Genomic DNA, 23,076 nt, shown 5'->3' on the forward strand with positions numbered 1-23,076 from the left:
ATGAAGCAAAAATCTATCTAACTAGTAGAAAAACAAAATCAATCAAACAAAAATCAATTTTTGAACCGATTTCCCAGGCAACGGAGCCAAAAACTTGATGTGTGTTTTAAATAGTACTCGCAAGTGCACGAATCGTTTTGCAATATAGTGTTATGCAAGTGCGAGGTCGATCCCACAAGGAAATGGTCAAATATTAGTGTCTTGCTTGATTAACCCCATTTTAACCTAATTCCAAAGGTTTGAGAAATGATTGAAGAACAAAAGACTAAAGGAAAAAGATGTAATGAAATATGCAAATTAAAAGGGAACTAAGGTTAAGGAATCCACCAAACCAAATCCTACAACTCACACTCTTGGTTCCCACTTGAACACCCAAAGAACATTAAGCTTAGGGTGTTATTCAAGTTTCTTAACCATAAACCCAAGAACTATTAAATGAATCCAACACATTGACAAATCACAAAGAGTACCGATTGAAATCAAAACATCCAATGTATCATTCAATCACAATGGATATCATCATTCAAACCGATAAAACAATGTATTAGTCGGTTGAAACACATAAAATGTCCTCTATCCACCACTAACCACATTCATTGCAAAAGATAAAGCTTTGAATGAATGAAACTTGAACAACTAATATGATATATCATTAAATGTGCAAGTGGTACAGCAAGATTGTGAGTGTTATCAATGGAAAGGTTTCATCATCAACCCTAGTTGAGGTTACTAGCCTTCCATGACTAAGAACACCACAAGAAAATGATGAACAACCATGGAAATGAAAGAAAAGCTTTACAAAGAGAAAGTATCTAAAAATAAACTATAGAATTACACTACAAGAAGCACGAAATTAACCCTATCTACAGAGTTTCTGCTCTATTCTTTCCTCTCCTACTCTCCCTACTCTCTCTACTCTCTCCTTTCAACAAGGGGATGGCCATGGCTTTTATAGAAGAAAGCTTAGGGCAAGAAATGACTCTTCTACCCTCCTCTAGGGTTCCTCTGCAGCTAGAGACAACCACAAACACGAAACCAGCGTGTTCTGCAGCGGAAATCAGAGGGAGGACTGCTTTTTGGCTTCTGATTGGGCGTTCTGGCGCGCTCTGCAAAAGCAGTTTCTGGGAAATTTCGATCGATCGACTTCGGGCAAAGTTTCGATCGATCGAATTTTAAGTTCGATCGATCGACTTTTCAGGATCTCTGAATTTCCAGCTATTTCCTTATGAAATTTGTCATTCCTCTCTTATTGTCCTACAGAAACAGAAAACACAAAAACTAACCAAAACATTAGAAAATAACAAGGCTAAAGGTCTAACTAGTGCAAATCAAGGGGTCCAAATACACAATATTTGGCACTCATCATTACTCTTTGGATTAAAACAAGCTTCAAGGCAGTGGTTCTCCAAATTTTCCAATATCTTGTTAAGTCTTGGTTTCACTCAATCCAAATGTGATTATAGTTTGTTTACCCGATTGGTTGGATACCCTTTTATAGCATTACTAGCCTATGTAGATGATATTGTTTTAGCTAGTAATGATTCAAATGCTATTTCCAGCTTTACTCATCTACTTAATTAGCAGTTTAAACACAAGGACCTTGGTCCATTGAAGTTTTTTTTGGCATTAGAAATTGCTCTGAAGTCTACTGGTACATCTCTCTGTCAATGAAAGTATGCACTTGAAATCTTAGAAGATTCGGGTCTTCTTGCTGCTAAACCAGTAAATTTTCCTATGGAATCCAATCTCAGGCTTTCTCGAGATGAAGGTCCTTTACTATCTGATCCTACGTCTTACAGACATTTGATTGGCAGGCTACTCTATCTTACGATCACTCGGCCTGATCTGGTTTTTTCTGTTCAAGTCCTAAGTCAATTTATGGACAAGCCTCATCAGCCTCACTTAGATGCAGCACATAGAGTTATCTGATATATTAAAATGGCTCCTAGTCAAGGGCTACTTTGTCCTGCTTCTTCAGATTTCAAGCTTTAGGCCTTTTATGATGCCAATTGGGCTGGATGCTCTAATACCAGGCGGTCAGTCACTAGTTTTAGTACTATCCTTGGTGATTCTCTTATTTCCTGGAAATTCAAAAGGCAGTAGACCATCTCTCGTTCTTCAGCAGAGGCAGAATATCGTGCCATGGTCGTTGCTTGTTGTGAGATAATGTGGCTACATTCATTGCTCAAAGACTTCCACATTGATCATCCCCAATCTGCCTTGTTGTTTTGTGATTCTCAGAATTGCACCCAATCCCATTTTCATGAGCGTACCGAACACGTCAATATTGATTGTCATTTGGTTCAGGAACAGATTCAGAAGGGAGTCATTCACACTTTACATGTTCAATCTCAACACCAATTGGCTGATATATTTACAAAACCCCTTGGTTTTCAACCATTTGTTGACATTATCTCCAAAATGAATCTTTTGAATATCTATGCTTCATCTTAATAGGAGTTTTACAATTGTTGATTGAGCATAGCTGGCAGTTGAGTTGTGTTTCACTATCAGCACGTGTAACATATGAGAGAGTTGTGTTTCAACACATGTAACATGCAAGGATGAGCTAAGCATGAGTCGTAATTAGTTAGGATTTTGTTATAGGTTAGTTGCAGATTAGTTACTCTGTTTATTCAAAAGTACATCTTAGTTTTCTTTGTATAAATACAGAGTTCATGTAAACTCTTTCATTAATGCAATACAGAAAGTTTCCACAATTCTTCTACATTTTATTTTGTGAAACTAACAGCAACGAAGAGAACCCAAAGCTCTCTTCTATCTATGGTAGTGACGCGGACAAAATCTCAACGTAGCTCCTCCTACCCTTACCCTTCTCAACCTCCGGGTCTTTAGGCACGTCGGTCCGAATGAAACTGCTTAATGGCCAGGCGAAGCTTCAAAGCAAGGCGAGCCCAGCCTTCACCATTTCTCCCTTCCGGCACGAAAACTGATCCACTCCTTTTCCTTTTATTGAATTCCCCTAGGACCCCTACCAGGAAGTAGCCATGTCACCAAATCAACAAGAGTATCAAGCAACCATTATGTCTCATCTCCACCCAAAACAATGGACCGACGAAGACCTCTGCCCTTTCACAGATCCTCAAACATGTATCTCCTCCCACCACCATCATCTTATAATCCTTGGATTCTACAAACCACAAACTCGAATACCTCATATTTCTTGAAGGGGGTCTTTCTGATCACTCCCTAGCAGTGGTTAATGTTGGTAAGTTTCAAAGCTTTGGTCCCAAACCCTTTAAGTTCTTTGGGTTTTGGGCAGAGCATGATTTGTTTGTCTTGGGTTAAAGAAGCTTGGAGTTGTACTATGAATGGCATTCCTATGTTTCGGGTTTATAAGAAATTAAAGCTGTGAAGAAAATTTTGAAAGCTAAAAATTTAGAGGTTTTTGTTGGTATTAAGCAGAGAGTTTTACAAGAAAATGCTTGTTGCAACATGGGAAGGCTGCCTGTGTGAAACGTTACATGGCAGCTCTTTTCTTTATAAGAAAAAAAAAATATTGGCTAGACCATGTGCTCACTGAACCTTTCAGATTTCCTCCACAGACACCATCTCTGACCGCGTGACTCAACTAGTCTCTAAAGAGCAAGAAACAATTAACCTCGATCAGACTTTCTTTTATGTTTAACGTGAAGGTTGTGAGATTGAAAGAGAGGCTTATGGTTGATGCCTTGGTCGGATTTCCATTTTGTTGTGTTTTTGTCTAGTCATTTAGAAGATTGCACACAACACGCAGAGAGAGATGTGCTTGGGTTGTTAGGAAGGGAAATAACAGTCAAGGATCTATTTTGTAAAAATTTTATTTACGATGGTGTTGGTGGCTTTGCGAGGATGGGTGGCTATGGGGTGTTGGGGGCCTAGGTGGTGGCATAGGTAGTGTGGCTAGTGCTGGTTAGCGTGTACATATAATGTAGTAAATGAGAGTATATATGTGCTACATGCATTTCATTTTTTCCATGGCGACCACATCTACGACACACTGTGCAAGTGCATGTATTTTTGTTTCTAATGCCTAACTACAGTACTCTCATGGACAATTATTCATTCCGTTTTTCGAGGGGGAAAAAAAGTAAAAATTAGTTAAAAGGAGAAAAGATGAAAGTGAGGGCAAAATAGGGAGAATAATTTTTTTTTTTTCTTAAAAAAGAAAAAGAATATGAATCGCATGTGATGGGTTGACCATTTGATTTAACGAGGTTGACTGACAGAAGGAGAGTTTTGGTAAGTAAATGGTAGTTTGATACAGTCAGGTAGTGAGAATGTCAGTTCATGGGGACATATTGACGAAGGCTAGTAGTTCATGGGGAAAAGGTAATTACCCCTAGTATTTATAATTGTATTTGACTTATCAATACACAAGATAGATACAAAGGAATTATTTTTAAAAAATAAAAATAAAATGCTACAACTAATTGCTAAAATTGATGTGGTGTGTAGTTATCTTTCTCTGTCTTTTTATCTTTATCTGGTGGTTGCTATTGATCATCATCATCAGTATCTGATCCAATAAGCCCCCTCAAACCTGACGTAGGTGGGTGTACATTGAGGTTGAATTTGAGGAGGGAGAAGCATCGAGAAACTAGGGGTTTGGTAAGAATATTTGCAAGATAGTCCTTACTTGATAAGAAACGAACATCTAAAGCCTTTGCTACAACACAATCCCTAACGAAATGGTAATCAATTTCAATACACTTGGTGGGGGCAGGGAAAATTGGATTTGAGTTAAGATAGGTTTCTCCAATGTTATCACAATATAATATTGGTGCATAGGAAAGAGAAATTTCAAGCTCACTCAACAGAGATTGTATCCAAATTAATTCAGTAGACGCATTGGCTAAGGCCTTATACTCAGACATTAATGTACTAGACCGAGATACAATAGGCTGATTCTTCGAGCTCCAGGAGAGGATATCTTTGTCGAGAAATAAACAATAGCTTGAGGTGAAGCGCTTGTCATCTAGGCACCCTGCCCATTCTGAGCTAGAGAAAACAATGAGTTGTTGTGATGGAGACTTGTAAAAATAGAGACAGTGATCAAAGGTGGACTTCAAGCAACGCATAATGCATTTAACGGCAATCCAGTGAGAATCATGATGGCATGGCATAAATTTAGAAACCTTAGTCACTGCAAAACGAATGTCAAGGCGTGTGAGTGCTAAATATTGAATAGAACTCATTATGATGCGATATAAGTGTAGAATCAGAAACTGTTGTGCCCATGAATTTGATAAGAAGTGAGGATGAAGACATGGGAGAACTAATACGTTTTGTCAGTGACATATTAGTTCATTTTAAGAGATCACTAATGTACCATTGTTGAGAGAGATGTGGACCATTGTTTTCCCATTTTGCTTTGTCACTAAAAAAGAAAGTATAGAGGACCGAGATCTTTAATGGCAAAGTTAGATTGAAAATCCTTGATAAGTTGAGTTAATAGCAACTGCATTGGAACTTGTAATTACTATGTTATCGACATAGATTAGAACAAAAATCACAAGGCCATTTGCACAATAAATGAATAATAAAGAATATGTCTTTGAGCCTTTAAAACCTAAGTCTAGCAACCACGAACTTAGTCGAGAAAACCAGTATAACACCCCGAACAATAAAATCCCTTTTAAAATACAAAATCTTATAAAAAATAAACATGGATTTTAAAACAAAGTGTATTAAATATATTTTTTTTCATAATTCTCTTGTAACTTCCCTTTAAAAAAAAAAAAAAAAAAAAAAAAAAAAAAAAAAAAAAAAAAAAAAAAAAAAAACCAAGGTGGGTTAATCCCTGGAATCTAGTGATCGATCCCATGGACCTCAGAATAGATCACAAGGTCCTAGAATCCCTAAGGATCGATCCTAGTGTGACAGAAACTCGATTTTGATGCTCAAAAACCCTAAAACTATACCATTAGCCCCCATAAAACTTAAAAACCCTAGAAAACCTCATTTTCACAATTTCTCAGCCTCCAAGGGGTTGAGAGTGAAGGGGAGAAGATAGAGAAGCCTAAAACCTAAGATTTCTCACAGTCTCAAATGAGGAAACCATTCATTTCAATTCGTTCTTAAGGTTAAACCGACAAACTTTGCAACCTCGTTGTTTTTCTTTTATATTCATTCCCTAAACATATTATTTGATTGTTTGAATTGTGTTATTGGATTGAGATGAGTTGTTTAAAAAAAAAAAACAATATTTCCTAGTGTTAGTATTTTATATTGGCAACATTCTAGTTGATAAAAACACTTTATGTAATGGTTGCTTTTTAACAGGATTATCAGTTCTATTCAGAGTCTTCAAGTAATATGGACAGTGTCTCATTTCATGCCATGTGTATAATCACAAGTTTCTAAGAAGATGTTCATGAAGATTCCATGCAATTTCCAAGTCAGAACAGTCAGTTCCTGTGCAACTGTCCTGACAGGCCTTTGAAGGCGTCCGGACGCCCCACAATGTCTAGAAGCTTCAGCGTTGAAGACGACCGGACGTCAGAGCAACACCGTCTGGACGCTAGGTCAAGCTTTTCCAATTTCTACACGGAATTGGATTTCAGCAGTCGACATTGTTTGGGAAGTTTCTGCAAAACGTCCGGACTATGTCCAGCATTCCAGAATATTTTGGGTTTCCTTTACGAGCGCGGAAAGGAGATACAGAGAAAACCGTCAAGACGCTCGGCCAAGCCGTCCGGACATGGGCCTGTTATGGGAAGAATTGCGCTATTTTGGAAAGATGGTTGCAGTTGACCGTCCGGACGCTCGGTCAAGCCGTCCGGACACCCTCCAGTATTTTGATCATAACTTTCTGCTCAAATATCGGATTGGGATGAAATTGGTGTCATTGGAAAGCTAACAAAAAATTATACAACTTGATTATCTGAACAGCCAAGAGAAATGTCCGAACGCGCACCCAGAGTCCGAATCTTTGTTGGTGTAGGACTCCTTATTTAAGTTGAAATAGGATTTCTAAAGCCTATATAAAGAGGGATCTAGGCATGCATTATGTACAAAATTAGATATTGAATTCTCTTTGCTTTGAGAGGGTGTTTAGGAAGAATTGAAGATCCGCTAGCTCTCAAGCCGTTATCGGTGTGTGCTCCTTGTTCGTGTGAAATCTATCTCAGGGATCGGCCCTAAGGTAAAGGAATCCATTGAAGACCCCTTCAAGTAGGAGACTTGGTTGGGAAGCGTTCACGATGGGCTTCGTGTCAGAGTTAAAGGTATGACTACTGCATAAGGGTATGTGAGTACGAATGTCTTGTAACTAGTTTTGTTTTCGGTATAGTGGATATCCTGAGTTTGGCTGTCCCAGAGTGGTTTTTCTCTTCATAGAGTTTCCACTTCGTCAACAAATATCTTGTCTTCTTTAAATTACGGATTTAAGATATTTTGTTGCATACAAACACACATTTGGTTGTGTCATTATTTTATTTTTCACCTAGGATGATTTTTGAAGGAAGAGTTGTTATTTTGTTTGTTGATTTCAAAAGAGAGGTTTATGATTTATATGAATCTATTTGTGATTTTATGGGATGAGTATTTCAAATAAGTGTTCAATCAACATTTTAAAATATGCACCCACACCGTCTTATGTATGATTTGTATTGCAAGAGCTTAATGGTAACTAAGGAGAAAACTCTTGATGATTTTGTATCGAGAGTATAACCTTGACAGTTAAATAAATTCTTGAACGTTTGTTGGAGTTTGTAGAACCCGTCGATACATTTGGATTTGATTTAGATTGCATGCTAGGGGATCAGAATGACCCGAAACAAGTGCTGGATCGAGCTAGGATCGATCCCTGAGTAATCTAGATTATTCCCTACTCAGGCAAGACGATCCTAGCCAAGTAGGATCAATCCCTGCTAGCCAGGATTGATCCTTGGACCCCCAAGATCATTCCCATAACCTCTAGGATTGATCTAGACTGTCTAGAATGCCTAAATTAGGGTTTTCGAAGTGTTTTTTAGATTTCTAAGTATGTTTCTAGGTCTGTAGTTAGTGTTTGTGTAGTTATATTAGGGTTCGCATTTGCAGAACAGGAAGTAGATCTTTCAGTATGTCAGGTGAGTGGTGTTAGGTGAGTGGATCTAAGCGTTTGAGAAAGTAAACTAATTATGGAAGTAGATCAACAAAATATTTGTGCATGAGATTGTAAATGAAAACTATAGACTTTTCTTGAAGCATAAACTCACATGATTTTCCAACACGATCTAGCCATAAATCTATTTCAATTGCATGATTATATTTCGAAACCCGAATTATGTTTTTATTTACCAAACATTTGTTAACAATGAAAGATAATGGAAATATATGGTAATGCTAAATGGTATGTAAATGAGATTCACGATTACAATGAATGGGGAGTCGGTATAAGATTTACAATTATCCATTGAGAGTGCTAGTATAAATTACGATTACCTTGAAGGAGGTGTTTGTATGTGTTACGGGTTACTTTGACAAGTTTTCCTATATGAGTACGACTACCTTCTAACGGGGTGTCAATATGCATTACGGTTACTCAATGATGGGTCACCGATATGAGCTACAATTACCATATAATGAGGTGCTAGTATGATGGCATAGGAATTGGGTAACGGGGGTGTCAGTATGTTACTGATTACCTATATAGGAATATGATATGTTATACCAACCTCCATTGTACTGGGGATAATGTACATCTATGTTACAGCACTTCGTGTACCAACATGTTATGGTATTCTGTTGCATATGCATACATTTATTATCTTTTGTTATTAAAACTACCTTAATAAATCAGCAATCTTTTATACTATGAAAACACAAGACTCACTTGTTTGCGTATGTAAATATGATCATGTCATATTTACATAGACCTTGATACAGGTCTCGAGATTGAGGGCGATGGCCCATTTGCCAGTTTTGATGGTTACTAGACCATCGGCTGCATGTCTTTTGCTAGCCTCTCAAGAGCTAGTTTTATATTATGTTTATGTTTATTTCCTTTAGTTTATGTAATATGACAAATAAATTAGTTTTTATTAATGATGATGCTTAAGTGCCACAAGTGGTGCATACTTTTATTTGATGCTTCTTGTATGCATTTACATGTAGTTAAAAGCAAGTTAAAATTTATTGATTTAATTATTTCAATCAGCTCAAATGTGTTATGTGAAGAATTTCTAGTATTTTAAAAAAGAAAAAATTATATATTCTGCTGCAAGATTTCATCTCTGATGCCGTAACGTCACGTACAAACTGGAGGTTTCCGCTTACTGTTTTGTTGTACAAATACTGGGGCGTCACATGTTGTATGGCTATCTTTCTACCCAAACTTTAAAAAGTTGCAATGTCTCCCTCCCCCAAACTACCTAATTGTTACACTTAGTCCCATTCTGTTAAGATTTTTCTGTTAAATCCGACGGAAATAGGTCACGTGCGATACACTTGACTCAAAATGAAAACAATACCTATGTATCAAATAAAAAATACTAAAAGAAAAAGAAGAAAAAAAAAAAAAAAAAAAAAGACCCATGATTGTAGGTCAGTCTCTATGGCCAAAGACCCAAATGAAGGCAATTTTTTTTTTCTAATCTAAGAGCATAATTTTATTTTCACACGTATGATAAGGGTATAATGGACATTTTACGGTCATATGTATTGTAACCCATTTTCGTCGGATTTAAGAAAAAAATTCTAACGAGGGGTCTAAGTGTAAGTATAGGTACACAGTTTGGGAGAACATTTCAATTTTTTTAAATTTGAGAGAATATTGCAAAATGAGTGGTACTTTAAGGAGGATAAGTGTAGTTTTGTCAAAATTTTAATTACCATTTGCACTCCTACAATCCCAACTATTAGGTTGTGATAGGGATTCCCAACAGTTTACAATCAAAGCAACAAATTTTTGAAAATTCGGATCCATTGGGTTGAGCAATACCACACGAGTAATAGTCATCTTATTTTATTTTATTTTTTATGAATAAGTAATAGTAATAGTAATAGTAATAGTAATAGTCATCTTAATCATAACAGAACTTTATAAAAGACTTAACTTTTAACAATAATAATAATAATCTTTCATTATATAAAGAAACATAGAAAAGTTATTTAAAAAAAAAAAGCACTATAAAATAGATTCCAGCCAGTTTGTTTTATTGATTGGAATGGTCTTAAGTACACTGGTACAAAAAGGGCAAGAAACTAATCCAAAGAATCCTAAACTTGCGAGTCCGATCGATTGATAGATGAAAGCACTGAAACAACAGCCATGCAAACAGTTCCCACCAACAGAACACTGGTTGCAATATTCCCTCTTTCATAGAAATCAGTCAAATCACCAAACGTACCACCCAGGAATTTAATGAACTCAGCAGAGACGGCAAAACCAGCACCAACAGCCGTGGCCAGGAGCAAGCTGATGAGCTGTTAAATCAAATCCTTAATTATATTTTGTATTAATTATTAATGCTAATAATGATAGAAATTCAAATAATATTATTATTAATAAACTAGATTTTGGGTTACTTAAACAGAAAGTAGAACCTAATGTTTTAACCACCTAAGTGTAGACAAATGTATGGGAAACATTAAGGGAGGGAATTTTAGGAGAAAGTAAAGAGAAGTGTCTAGCTTGAAGGATATCTGGAAGCTAGCTAGACCATTTATGTCTTGATAAATGAGTTGAAATACTAATAACCATTACAATATATAAGAAAGAAAGAGAAAAAGAAATCTCAACACCTTGTCTCCGTAGAAGTCCAAATCTGGCAAGCATTTGTATGCCCTCCTTCCTTTGCAAGCATAGTAAATAGCAAAATGTAACTGCAATAGCGTGTAGGCTGCTGCTATCAATGCAATAGAAAGCACATACCTGCCAATGTGTTTACCATTGAGCAAACCAATTCAGGTACGTAAATGTGATGATAATAAAATAAGATCTAGAAAGAAAAAGCATGCAGGAGGATGCTAGCTATATATATAGCAAACCAATATGTATTCATTGCTAGCTATATATATATATATATATATAGTTTGCCCGATTTCGGCAATCGGATACCAAAATTTGAAGACTTTTGAAGGTAGATTCGGGTTACCAGCAGTTAACTCTAATGCCCGGCGGTAGGGGATTCCCACAACCATGCGTGCAAGAATGAAGAGTTTAAATCCAAAAAACGATTTACGGTTTTCAAAACCATAAATCTTTTTCCAAAAATTAAAAAGGTTTTTACGGTCAAACTGAAAATGATTTCTGTTTACCATCATTTTCAGTTGCTCCAAACACTAAAAATAATATATATATTATTTTTTTAAAAAAAATGAAAAAGGGTGGCAGCCACCGCCACCTTTTGACAGGGGGTGGCCTACGAGCCACCCTCAAAGGTGGCCGGCACCACCTCTGGGGTGGCTTGCTGCCTCCCCATGACCCGGAGGTGGCCACGCGCCACCCCAACCCCATCTGGGGTGGCTCGCAGTCCACCGTAGAGCAGAGCGTTGACGGCAAGCCACCCCCACCCCCAACCCCATCTAGGGTGGCTCCTTGTGGTATTGTACAATTATTTTTTACATCACAGAAAATTATTCATAATTTAAACCAACCACAGGGACCAACAATACAATTTTTCCATTGAAAAACAAGACATGCATTTGCCTGCCTCTACTAAACTTTACTTGACATGCATGCTTTAGATTATGAAAGAATATATATATTAATATTACCTGTATGCCAGTACATCTATGAAGCTTCCTTCGATGTCATCTTGGCCGAGGGAACCAGTTATATAGACATTGTCGGTAACTAGTACTGCGACAGAAAGAGCTAACGATACTAGAGTGAGGATCCTGAAGACCAGGGACCAGGTTGCTATACCTTTCTTCTTCATCTCGCAGTTCCTTAATTAATTACCTTCTTCCGCTCGGAAAAGAAAAATCCTTACCTTCTTAATTCCTTCACTTCCATGCATGCATACCCCAAACAAGCCTTTTATAGATAAACTAGAGCCGCATCTCTCTGTCTCTCTCGAACGGTAACTTTTAAGGCATTGGCAGATATATTTGTAAGCCATCCTAGACCAACAACCATCGGCCGGCGCACCAGTAGCTAGGCATTGGTATGCAGCTGACTCTCTTCGTTTGCCGATGGCCGCATGTTGGAGCGACCTTCAAGCCATCCCAGATCACTTCAATAGTCTATTAATTAATTCCTAAAAAATACTTCTAAGTTTTGAGCCTAATTTCTAATTTGGGGTGTTTTGACACTATTAGCTGTAATTAACCACACTTAAACTTGTTACGCGACATATAGGCGTGTTTGGCAAAAGGAGGAAAAGAATTAGTCGTGCTCTTGTCAGTATCGAACAGAGCGCCACGTCTACTCAAGTCAGCTGAACAAAATAAAGTTTAACTTTGAATTGATTATATTTACCAATTTTCAATTTTGCCCACCTGTGCCTAAGAAGAGAGAGAGAGAGAGAGAGAGAGAAGATTAAACAAAAGTGGACGTCTTTTGATGGGCAAAACTGAAAATTAGTAAATATAATAAATTCAAAGTTGAAGCTTACTTTGTTCAGCTAACTTGAGTAGACATGGCGCTCTACTCGACGCTGACAAGAGCACGACTGATTCCTCTCCTTCCTATGCCAAACACGGCCATATTTGGTTATTATTTGTACCCTTTAATTGTTCCTAATGTTACGCTTTGTATATGACTCTTTTCGGTTCTTTTTCGAATCCTTTGAATAATTATTTTGAACCAGTATAATTAATGTCATTTTTAAACTATACAGTTTTACTTATTCATTTTTTATATCACATTCAATTTGCATGAATACCATTAATTATTGTATGAATACAATTTGCAATATCTTATCATTAAAAATAATGCTTGATAAAGGACACTATGTCACTATATATGATATACTAAACAAGTAGCGCACAAACACATGACTCAACTCAAGAGACAATTAAGAACGGGCTTATTAGCTTACATCTGTTTGATGTTAGGCATATTTGTAGGAGTGCTAATTCGATCAGCAGCTCATTGTCTAACCAATTTGGCAGTTTCTCAATTGTTAGACCAGGCCTGAATAAAGGAATGTCCTTCCTTTATTCAAAGTATTGTACTTACTGAGCAAGATTTTATTCATAATTAATGATATTATTATCATTTCCGTCAAGAAGAAGAAAAAAAAAAAAAAGTCAAGAGACAATTTGACCCCTGAAAAAGTTACTATGTATTTCTAGAATTTGTCATATTCTAAAACAGTTCTTTGTAATGTCACGATGAATTACACTTTCAATTTAATTAATTTAAGTCCATTCATAATTCTTCAATGTCAATTTTATGTGCACATTTGATAATGTCGTGTCTTTTTCATATTTCTATGCCATAGTTTGTTATTAGAATAATATCATACCCTTTTTAATATCTCTCTTTTGAAGCCAACATGTTCTTTCACATATCCTTACGAAAGGTAATATGAAATTAAAATAGATTAAAAAAAAAAAAAAAACTATACCTTCTCACCCAAAATCACGTCCCAACCAACAAATTTAAATACAACTTTCATGCGTTCGGCTAGACACGACTTTTTCGAAAGGCAAGTGCTTTTAGAAATTACCTAATGAGTATAATGACCTTAACTAAAATTCATGTTAGTTAAAAGGCATTACACATTTCAAGGTGTCACTATGCACGCTTAAACATCTCACGGTCAAGCACGGAGTCTGAGTATAAGGCTTTAGCCAACGCCACTGCCGAGTTGATTTGGATTCAGTCCTTGCTCAAAGAACTTGGGAGTTTTTCTTTCGATGGCACCCATTTTATATTGTGATAATATTGGTGCAACATATTTAATTTCAAATCCTTTGGTTCATTTTCGTAAAGATCAGCTAGCAGATGTGCTTACCAAGCCTCTCGTCTCCAATCGGTTCGCTTATCTTCTCCGTACCAATCTTAACCTAAAGATAGATCATAGTTTGTTTGTAAATTTGAAACTTCACGTGTACTTTTGATTATAAATACACTAGAAAACAAACTCAACTTGACCAAGTTTAGGAAATCCATTTCATGGAAATTATAAAATATACATTAAAATTGTGAGTATGGGAAATCCATTTTTATGGAATTTTTATGAACTTTTATGTTTGCCATTTTGTGGAGGTAAACTTGTAAGTTTATCAACAAATTAGTTAAAGAATTACATTTTGTTAGTTTGGCATAGTTGACCATGCAGTAATTGTTAAATCACCGATTATCCATAAACTTAAACAGATAAAAAAAAAATGGTGAATTTAATTATTTAATTAGTATTCTAACTATTCCTTCACATGTGAGCTCAAACTTCTCATTAATAAAGCTCAACACGTAGAATATTTAACAAAAATAAAGAACAAAAAGTTTTGCACACAAAAACACTTCCCTCGCTTTCTTCGATCAGGAGGTTGAATTGTATTTAGAATATATTTCATGCACATATCTTGTAACCGTTGATAAGTACAAGAATAGTGCTATTCTTCACACTCATTTGTCACATCATTTCCTATCGGCTAATGTAACGTGTTTTAAGTAGTTTTTTATGTCTGTCACTTAAAAAAAAATAAAAAATAAAAAACACTTAAAGCACGTTATGTCAGTCGATATGAAATATGTATGATAAATAAATATGAAGAAAGCATTACTCTATATAAGTACAAAGAAGTATTAGATTGAATTACAACACTTCAAACTAGTTTTATTATCTATTATCACTCTCATCTTCATGAGGATGAACATGAGCTGGAAGTTCTTGTTGCACCACAATACGTACTAGAAAGATATCCAATTTACCAAGTGTCGGTAAATCCATATTCATTCATTGTCAGAAGCTATAATGCTGTGAATTTGTCGGCCAAACCAGCATATATCTTCATGTCAAAGGAGCTCTCAATCTACCATCTGAAGCAGTTAAAAGGCAACCTTCCAAAACACCAAATTCTTCAGTCAGCATCAGATGGTAATCTATACGTGCGGGTGATGCGGATCTGGAGCAAAAAAAAAACGATTTGGTGGCAGTTAGAAACCTAAATATCAACAGGATTCTCTTTTCCTTCTTTTTCTTCTTAGTTTTTGTTTGGCTGGGCACCAACATGCAAGTCAGAAATCATTTCTCAGCAACCAAAAAAGAATAGTGCTGACATTCATCATTTGTATAAACCCCTTTCCTTCTTCTTTTGTATAAATACCAATTTGGGTCCAATACCACGACACCAAAAAAGCTTGTAACCAAAGCCAAGAACATGATAGTCTTCTGCCCAAATACCAACTACGAAATTAAAAATAGAAAGTAGGGAGTAATAAAATTGTGGGAGTGAAAAGCTACCTACCCACTGAGATTTATCTTTATTATATACTAAGGAGATACAATACTAAATTACAAAAGCAACTTTCACAAGATAAATCAATCGTTTTTTTTTTAGAAGTACATAAGATAAATCAATCTAACAACAGGCTATAGATGAATTTTCTGACCAACAAGATAAAGATGATTCTCACAATAAGATAAGCTTATATAAGATAATCTACTCTAAAACCAACCAAACTAGGTGATTGCAAGTCCACACCTAAGGTGTGATGATGATCTACTAACATAAATCCAAGAACATGTAAGTCCACATAATTGGATTGATGGCCAAATTGATATCATACATACACCAATATGTCAAGTACCAATCACAATCAGATTAATCTATGGTTATGGTGCAAAGATCTTAATGATAAGCTTGAGACCACAACAGATCAACCCAAATGAACTGACAGCCCAGGGATTACAATGCCAATCACCATCATATGTATAACCATATTCAGATAATCAGATGGGTCTGCTATTAGAGACCAGGATCTCACCAGGTGACAAGCCAAATGGCATATTAGTAGAAAAGCATAATAATATATTACCTGTGCAAAAGCATAAATTGCCCGCAAGATTCTAGCATAATCAGTCCCAAGCATTTGAATGACAACATCTGCCAGAAATGTGCCCCAAAGCCTGCATAAGATGCGAATGAAATAAAGTTTTCAAAGACGATGCCAATATTCGTAAAAGAAACCAGAAGGTAAAAATTTCAAGTGCGAAAAGGCAAGCACTTGTTACAAATAATTCTTAATTAATGCAGCCAAGAGACTGCCAAAAATAAATATGTGCTTCAAATTTAACCACTACGGTCAGTATTGTCAAAAGCGTGTCTAGACATGCTTAAAGCATAAATTGCAAAGCTCGAGAAGTGAAGCATTTCTGATACTTTAAACATAGAGCGTTTACTTCAGGCACGCTTTTTGTGCGCTTTTTAGAAAAAAGCCAAGCACTAAGAAGCTTTTTTTCCTATTTTTTTGGAAATTCTTTGAAATATGAACAAGTTCCCTCCCTCCCTCCCTCCCCATCCATTTTTTCTTCTTTTGCTCTCTTTAACCCAAAAACAGAGCACTGATTTGTTCTGTTCACCCAAAGAGGTAGCATGAATTTTTCTTTTGGTTAAAATTGTTTAGTACTTGAACAGATATAACTTTAGTTTGTGCTTCAGTGGGCCAGGTGCTTGTAACAACATTGCTACTGTCCCATAAGGAACTAATACATATGACAGAAACTGGAAAAAAAAAAATATCTAGATTGCAGTGACAAACAAACAAAAAGAAAGCAAGTTTCGGGGTCAAAAGAAACGAAAAACAAAACCAGCCTCAACAAATGTAAATTACATTCAAAAAAAAAATGCAGAGCAGAAGAGTCAATACATTGGGCCAAGCAAAGTCATCATGCTTCTAAAACCAAGATATCTTGATGCAGCACCAGTAAAGCCCTGTCAACAGTTACGAAGATGAGAAGTTCTGATACAAAAACACACTTCCTTCATACAGTAACATACTTCTTCCTCATGAGAGCATAGCACTAACAGCAAAATTGAATCATCATAAAGATAAAATCACCTGTTTAGCAGCCAGAGGGGGCAAAAAGTAATCACCTGTTTAGCTGCAAGAAAGGCTGCTCTAGACTCGAGATTAATAGCAGCTAAATGTCCACCCTAAAAACCAAGAAATTATTAATGTCAGGTGAAGTCTTGCAGATGCATATATTATCTCGATTTTCACATCTATATTGGCTAAATTTCTTGAACATCTAGTAGTATCTATCAATTTAGCGCTCCAGATTTTAGGCATGTAGAAGACTGATAGACAGGTTAAACACCCAGTTGGAGCGAAATAGAAACAAAATATGGCTCAGAATTTTGATCGTCACTTAGAAAAAAAAAAAAAAGTGTGATGAAAATGAAGCCATAATAAACCAATATATAGGTTCTATTCACATTAATAGCAGACATGAATTTATTATGGTTGTCTTTACAACTACATAACTATGATTTCAAACTTGTACCTTTTTAATGAATTCCTTTTTAATCTGATAGTTGGCAGCTTCTAAGAAGACCTTCCCAGATAATCTCCTCGCTAACTACCAAAAAGGGAAAGCTACTTCAGAGATTCAAACAAAAGACCCAAGTAGATAAACTGTACATAAATCGTTTACTTACCAATTCGTAAATCTTTGCCAAAGTAAATACACCACCACCCTTCAAGTCAAAAGTACAGGGAGAAACAGAGATCAACTTCAAATAGATAGACTTGTTCATAAAATAAATCAGTGTAGTAAAACTAACCATACCTTCAAAATCATTGACCGAAGCTCTTTCACAGCAGTAAGGGTGTCCACCTTCCATTGACTAAGTCCAAGTTCTAGACTGCCTTGATCATTAGATGCCTTAGAGAGTTCCCCTATGCGTGGAAAAGTACCCAATTCTTCACTACAAAAAGCAATGAAAAGCTTCAAATTTTGATTTAAAGTATCCGGTGGCTCTTGAAACAACAATCTCATCCTCCATCTTGTCCTATAAGGGGGAGGTAGGGGAGGCTCCTCCCCCTATAAAAACAGGATGGAGAGTGAGGTGCCGTTGGAGCTAGAGCTCATTAGAAACTTTCTTTCTTTTTTAAGAATTAAAATGATCCTCTAAGAATTTATAAAGTTGAAACAGATAGCAATGAACGGAGATCATCACTGACATTATATAAGTGAAACAAAAGTAAAACAGAAGTTAACTGATGACTTTCAGCACATGATTAATTCAAAATGGAAAATTGATACAAAGCATTGTTTCAGCGAATCAACAGTTGCAAGGATCGGCACACAAAGGGTAACACTTTGCAATGGCCTGGACCCATTTAATATTGCACTGCACTACTTGAACAATTAAACATCAGATAGCATTGGCTACCATCTAGAAAGCACCATCTGGTATTCAAAAAGTTAAACACCATATTTCTGCACGCATGCACATGGCACCCGTGCACTAGGACCCTTAATTGCCTATCATGCCCTCTTTCTACCCCAAAACTTTTAACTTTGAAGGAATCTCCTGAAACCTATATTCTCAAGCAATTTTTCATCTGAGGAACCCATAAAAAGACTACCTTGGCATTTTGGGGACAAAAAATGAAGATCTACCATTGCTCATGAGTATTAATGGTTTTGGTTCATTCACAATCAAGGTAGGAGCCGTTCTGGTTTTTTCCTTCAGGAATCAATCTCCAAGATACTGAGATCTTCAGACTTCCCGTTGTCCATGTAGCATCTTAAGCTAGTACTAACTTCTATCTTTCCAATGCAATTATTGGTTTCTGTTGCAAATTAGCAGATAATCTCAGCTCAACTTCTCTAATCTTAGTTATATTGTCCTGCCCCAAAGCTCCATTCTACCATTAAATTTTTCAATATAATCAACGTGTCCAAATCAAACTAATCACTTCAACTCCAATAATTTGCTGAACATATTTGTTTAATGGCTCACATCTATACATAACAAAACATCCACTTACACGGTGACGGAACCAGGAATTGTAATCGATAGGGGCCAAAACATGAATGAATAATATATTAAGATAGGGGGGCCAAAGCATGAATAATAAATATATTAAAATTGAAGATTAAATCAACATATAAAAAATAAAATTAGTATCCATGTAGCGTTAACAAAAAAATAAGCAGAAGAAATTGTAATATCAGAGGTTGACGATGATGCATCACCAATATTGGCTTCTAAACTTTGTGCATTTTTTGTTTTGAAAAAGTCAAGAATTGTAGTAGGCTTTCCCATCATTTACAAATAAATTTACATGGCCACATTAGGGTATTTAGAAAGCATGAGGAACAATAAAATATAATAACTTTCATATAACTACAGCTGTTTATATTGCGTTTTCAGAATTAATAATATAATGCAATTTAATTAAATAACAATAACCAAGTGTTTAACAGCTCAATATGATAAAATAAAGACCAAATGGCATGAGACTAAACATAACTGATTAACAAAAAAAATCATACCTATAAAGTTTAGATCTATTTCTTCCGGTGTATAGTATAATTTCTAATAAAAACTCAGCAGAATAATACTAGAATTTTTATATTTAATAATAAACAAGAAAAAACATTTTATAATTAACAAATAAAAAAATATTGGACAACCGTACCTGAAAATTGTTGCTATGTTTTGGAAAATGTGGAATTGGAAGAGTCACGACGTTATTCGTACAGAGTTTGAGACCAAATTTTTTTTCTAGCCCGTTTGGGACTGAGAGGTTGGGACTAGCATCATATAGTAGGACTACTTTTTAATGACCAGGGGCCAAACAAAAATTCTTTAGCCCGAATATAAAGTAAGACAAATTTCTAAGGAATCTTGCAAAAGTGGGGGGAGGCCATGGCCCATGCCAGTCCCCCCCTAGGACCGTCTTACACCGATCTTAGGAAATATCCTATAGGTTTATATGATCACAAGTCACTCCACAAGCAAATTGCACAACCCACTTGCTCAAGTTCCATTTGTTAAGTTCTTTTCAATCTATACCTCCTTGAGGATAACAAAACTGAGATATCAAATAGGATAACTATTCTTCTAAAAATTAGGATATTGTCAAATATGGAGAATTAATTATGAAAAGTACCTTGAATAATCCTGCAATAGATGAAGAAAAATTTCTACTTCAAGGTCTTCAGTTGACAATTTGCTTGAGCATCGAATGTCTAACTTTTTTCTCACTGAAAGCAAGACATTTCTGTATGATGGTCTCCAACCCCTACCCAAGAACACCATATGGAATAAAATCGAGCAGATACTCAAAATATCACTCATATTACAAGAACAATATAAGTTAAATTTTAATTAAAAGCAAACAGACTCCATAACCAGGACCAATCATAAGTTGAGTTTTAATATGCAACTTAGACCATATTAAATGCAAGCTGCTATTGACTCCAAGAAGTCTGCCAACTCGTTGAATTTTTAAAGTATCACTTTTAGCTGCATATTGACCTAGTCACTGTAAATTAGGTACCTAAACTCAATTACCTTAATGTAGACCGGGCATCAGCTGCAAGGAATAAAAACCTTGACTCCAGTGCTGCTATAAAATCTTCTCGCTCTTCGAGATCTTCTTGAATCATGGCATGGTCCACATCAGCTCTGGTTGTTATTGACTTTAGCAAAGGGCTGAAGTAGCTGAAATATCAACAATATTAAAACCATTAAAGACTAAATGTATCAACATCACATGGGAATCTCAGATTGCTAAAAGCATAATCCTCTGTATGTTCACTAAGAAAATGAGAGCAAGAAAAAAAGATTTCTTTTAGTTTCCATTATTTAAGATTCAGGAAAACATATACCAGCGCCCAAATTAGACTAGAATAAACTCTTTGATTCAATTGAAGCATGCCCTGTTATTTCTCAGAATAGTAGAAATGATATTTAAAATTTAAAAATAATAATATTTTCATATTCCTCCTCGTTTTCGTCAGTAACCAAAAAGAGGGTACTCAGAGGAATAAAATGCAGAAATTTATAATTCAAGAAAAATGGATTTACCTGGGGCCAAAAAGGATCCTTTCAAGCTCATATAGCTCAGAGTCCGTGGCAAGCTCAAGAACTAACCGAAGCTCTGGGTCAAATGCACCTGTATACTTCACACACAATTTTAGAAAATACCAAAGTCCAAACTGGGAACAAACCCCATGAAAGAGATTGAGCAAAAAAGGCACCTTGCCCTTTTCTTGAAATAGCAGTATAAGCACAACCCACAAACCTTAGACCATTTCTGTGCCCAGGTGAACCCAAACCCTGCAAAATCGACATCCCATGTTGATGTGGCTGCTGAGAAAATGTATGAAAGTCTTGATACATTATGAAATTTTGATTCTTTTTAGATTGTACATTACTCAACTCAGCAATAAGCCTAACAAAACAATTCAGCTTATTTTCATTCATCAAATAAACAATTCAGCTTATTTTAACAAGAACTTCCAAATTTCCAATATTCCAAACGTGAAGTAAAAGCTATACGAGATCAAGAAATAGTGGTGAGAAAAGCAAAAGAAGCTTACTGGGTATGAGAGTTTGGTGGTGGAGGTTGTGATTGGGGAAGCGAAGGAGAAGCGGAGTGCCAGAGCTGCTGCTGCACTAGTCATTCGCCTCCTCTCAGTGAAGCCAGCCACCACTGTATTTGTGAATCTGTGATTGATGGCTCACACACTCCCTACTTCTACTTGACAGTATGGGAAAATTACAAATGCCCCTCAAATTAAAATTTAGGGGTAATTACATTTTTCTCCAATAAACTACCAAAAAATGCGCGATGCTTTCATGAACTACCAACTAGACCAAAATAGGAAATTCAACTACAAAAGACAATTATTTTCCCCCTTCTGTCAGTTAGAGGGGTTAAAAAAAACAGTCAACGAATCATGTGCCGTTTTACATGAGGCATGTTGGAAAATAGTGGTAGTTCATGGGGGAAAAGAGAAAGAAAATAAAGATAAAACAGCGTGTGACGGTCACGTGACCCGTTGACCGTTTGTTTTAACCCCTTTGACTGACGGAAGGGGAGAAAATAGTTGTCTTTGGTAGTTGAATGCTCTATTTTAGTCGAGTTGGTAGTTCATGGAAACATCGCGCATTTTTTGTTAATTCATGGGAGGAAAAGGTAATTACCCTAAAACTTAAATCGAAGATTGCATTCATGTCCTGATAACAAAAATATCATTTAAAAAATAAATAAATTGGTGATAGACCCGCGGCTGTTGTGGGTCACTAGACTTATTGTTTTTCTTTTTTTAAAAAAAAAATTTAAGAGTATTTTTATCTTATGAAAAAAAATATTAAGGACATTTTGTCTTTTTGCAAGACAAAGAGGGTATTTGCAAATTTTTAGTAATTTGAAGGACATTGATACAATTTTTAGTTCAAAAAATATTACAAATTAAGTAATAGTTTGAAGAGATATGCATATTTTATTTTATATATATAATTACTTATTTAAAAAATACGGTCTCAATTCATTTTATCAAAATAAAAAGTGAAAATGGCAACGACTCAATTCTGCATTTCTTTTAGGATCTTTTTGTCTTTCTTGTTTGTTTTAATAACTTGTGAATACGTGTTAGCATATAATTATATGACGTTTAAAAAAAAAAAAAACTTATGGCTAATGTAGCTTTAATCACATGCCGACACATGTTAGTAAAAGTTGTAAAAGAGTTATAGGAATAACATTAAATACAAATTTCATTTATCTAATTTATCATTTTATTAAGCTTCTTGAGTTTTAAAAGTAACAAATCTAATTCTAGTGCTTTCCACATTTATCAAAACGAACATTTCGTCTATCCGTCGTCTAAAAAAATTAACAACAATTTTGCCACGTGTATGAAAGGCCATGTAAGAACTATAAAATATTGTCACATCAGCACAAAAAGAAATGGATGGTTATGGGTGCATATAAAATATTGTCAATTTTGCACGAAGAAGAAGGATACCAAGAGAGAGAAGAGAGGTTTTTTAAATTTGGTGAGAACTATGGATTAGGCCTTGTTTGAAATCAAACTTGATCTTGTTTTGTTGTTTAATATACCAATCATAAGGGAAAAATTCAATTTAGTCTATAGGTATTCTTGCGATTTTAATTTAATTCAAATAAATTTTCAATTTCGACAATTAAGTCCTTAGATTTTATCT

At 35.6% G+C, this 23,076-nt stretch overlaps 2 protein-coding genes across 4 annotated transcripts; both read right to left on the reverse strand.

The window, feature by feature from the left end:
• Window positions 1-10,122: 10,122 nt before the first annotated feature.
• Window positions 10,123-12,022, reverse strand: LOC133867162 (CASP-like protein 4D1). Its single transcript, XM_062303859.1, has 3 exons — window positions 11,707-12,022; window positions 10,732-10,861; window positions 10,123-10,413 (listed from the first exon to the last, which is right to left on the reverse strand). The coding sequence occupies exons 1-3, from the start codon at window positions 11,868-11,870 to the stop codon at window positions 10,207-10,209; spliced, it is 501 nt and encodes a 166-aa protein (XP_062159843.1). The 5' UTR covers window positions 11,871-12,022; the 3' UTR covers window positions 10,123-10,206.
• Window positions 12,023-14,435: 2,413 nt separating this feature from the next.
• On the reverse strand, window positions 14,436-21,596 carry LOC133865314 (uncharacterized). Of its 3 annotated transcripts, none has more exons than XM_062301700.1 (12): window positions 21,447-21,596; window positions 21,105-21,183; window positions 20,932-21,019; window positions 20,416-20,565; window positions 20,012-20,143; window positions 17,676-17,814; window positions 17,545-17,583; window positions 17,391-17,465; window positions 16,981-17,040; window positions 16,754-16,818; window positions 15,923-16,013; window positions 14,436-15,009 (listed from the first exon to the last, which is right to left on the reverse strand). In XM_062301700.1, exons 1-12 carry the CDS (start codon window positions 21,528-21,530, stop codon window positions 14,965-14,967), a joined length of 1,047 nt encoding a protein of 348 aa, XP_062157684.1. In that variant the 5' UTR covers window positions 21,531-21,596; the 3' UTR covers window positions 14,436-14,964. The 3 variants fall into 3 exon arrangements, 2 of the variants coding, with proteins under 2 accessions (XP_062157684.1, XP_062157685.1); XR_009899691.1 differs by having other exon boundaries at window positions 14,962-15,009; window positions 16,946-17,040; XM_062301701.1 differs by lacking the exon at window positions 20,012-20,143.
• Between the last annotated feature and the right edge of the window lie 1,480 nt (window positions 21,597-23,076).

Source organism: Alnus glutinosa, chromosome 4 (genome assembly GCF_958979055.1).
Source record: "Alnus glutinosa chromosome 4, dhAlnGlut1.1, whole genome shotgun sequence".
Lineage (NCBI taxonomy): Eukaryota > Viridiplantae > Streptophyta > Magnoliopsida > Fagales > Betulaceae > Alnus > Alnus glutinosa.

What these genes read in the sequence shown, in the direction of transcription:
- LOC133867162 (XM_062303859.1), bottom strand. Translation starts at nt 11,870, where the DNA reads ATGAAGAAGAAAGGTATAGCAACCTGGTCCCTGGTCTTCAGGATCCTC. An exon ending in ATAGATGTACTGGCATACAG is followed by an intron (nt 10,862 to 11,706) that starts GTAATATTAATA and finishes ACACATTGGCAG; the next exon opens with GTATGTGCTTTCTATTGCAT. An exon ending in TGGACTTCTACGGAGACAAG is followed by an intron (nt 10,414 to 10,731) that starts GTGTTGAGATTT and finishes TTGATTTAACAG; the next exon opens with CTCATCAGCTTGCTCCTGGC.
- LOC133865314 (XM_062301700.1), bottom strand. Translation starts at nt 21,530, where the DNA reads ATGACTAGTGCAGCAGCAGCTCTGGCACTCCGCTTCTCCTTCGCTTCC. An exon ending in CTATTGCAGGATTATTCAAG is followed by an intron (nt 17,815 to 20,011) that starts GTACTTTTCATA and finishes TGCTTTTTGTAG; the next exon opens with TGAAGAATTGGGTACTTTTC. An exon ending in CCTTTCTTGCAGCTAAACAG is followed by an intron (nt 16,819 to 16,980) that starts GTGATTACTTTT and finishes AACTGTTGACAG; the next exon opens with GGCTTTACTGGTGCTGCATC.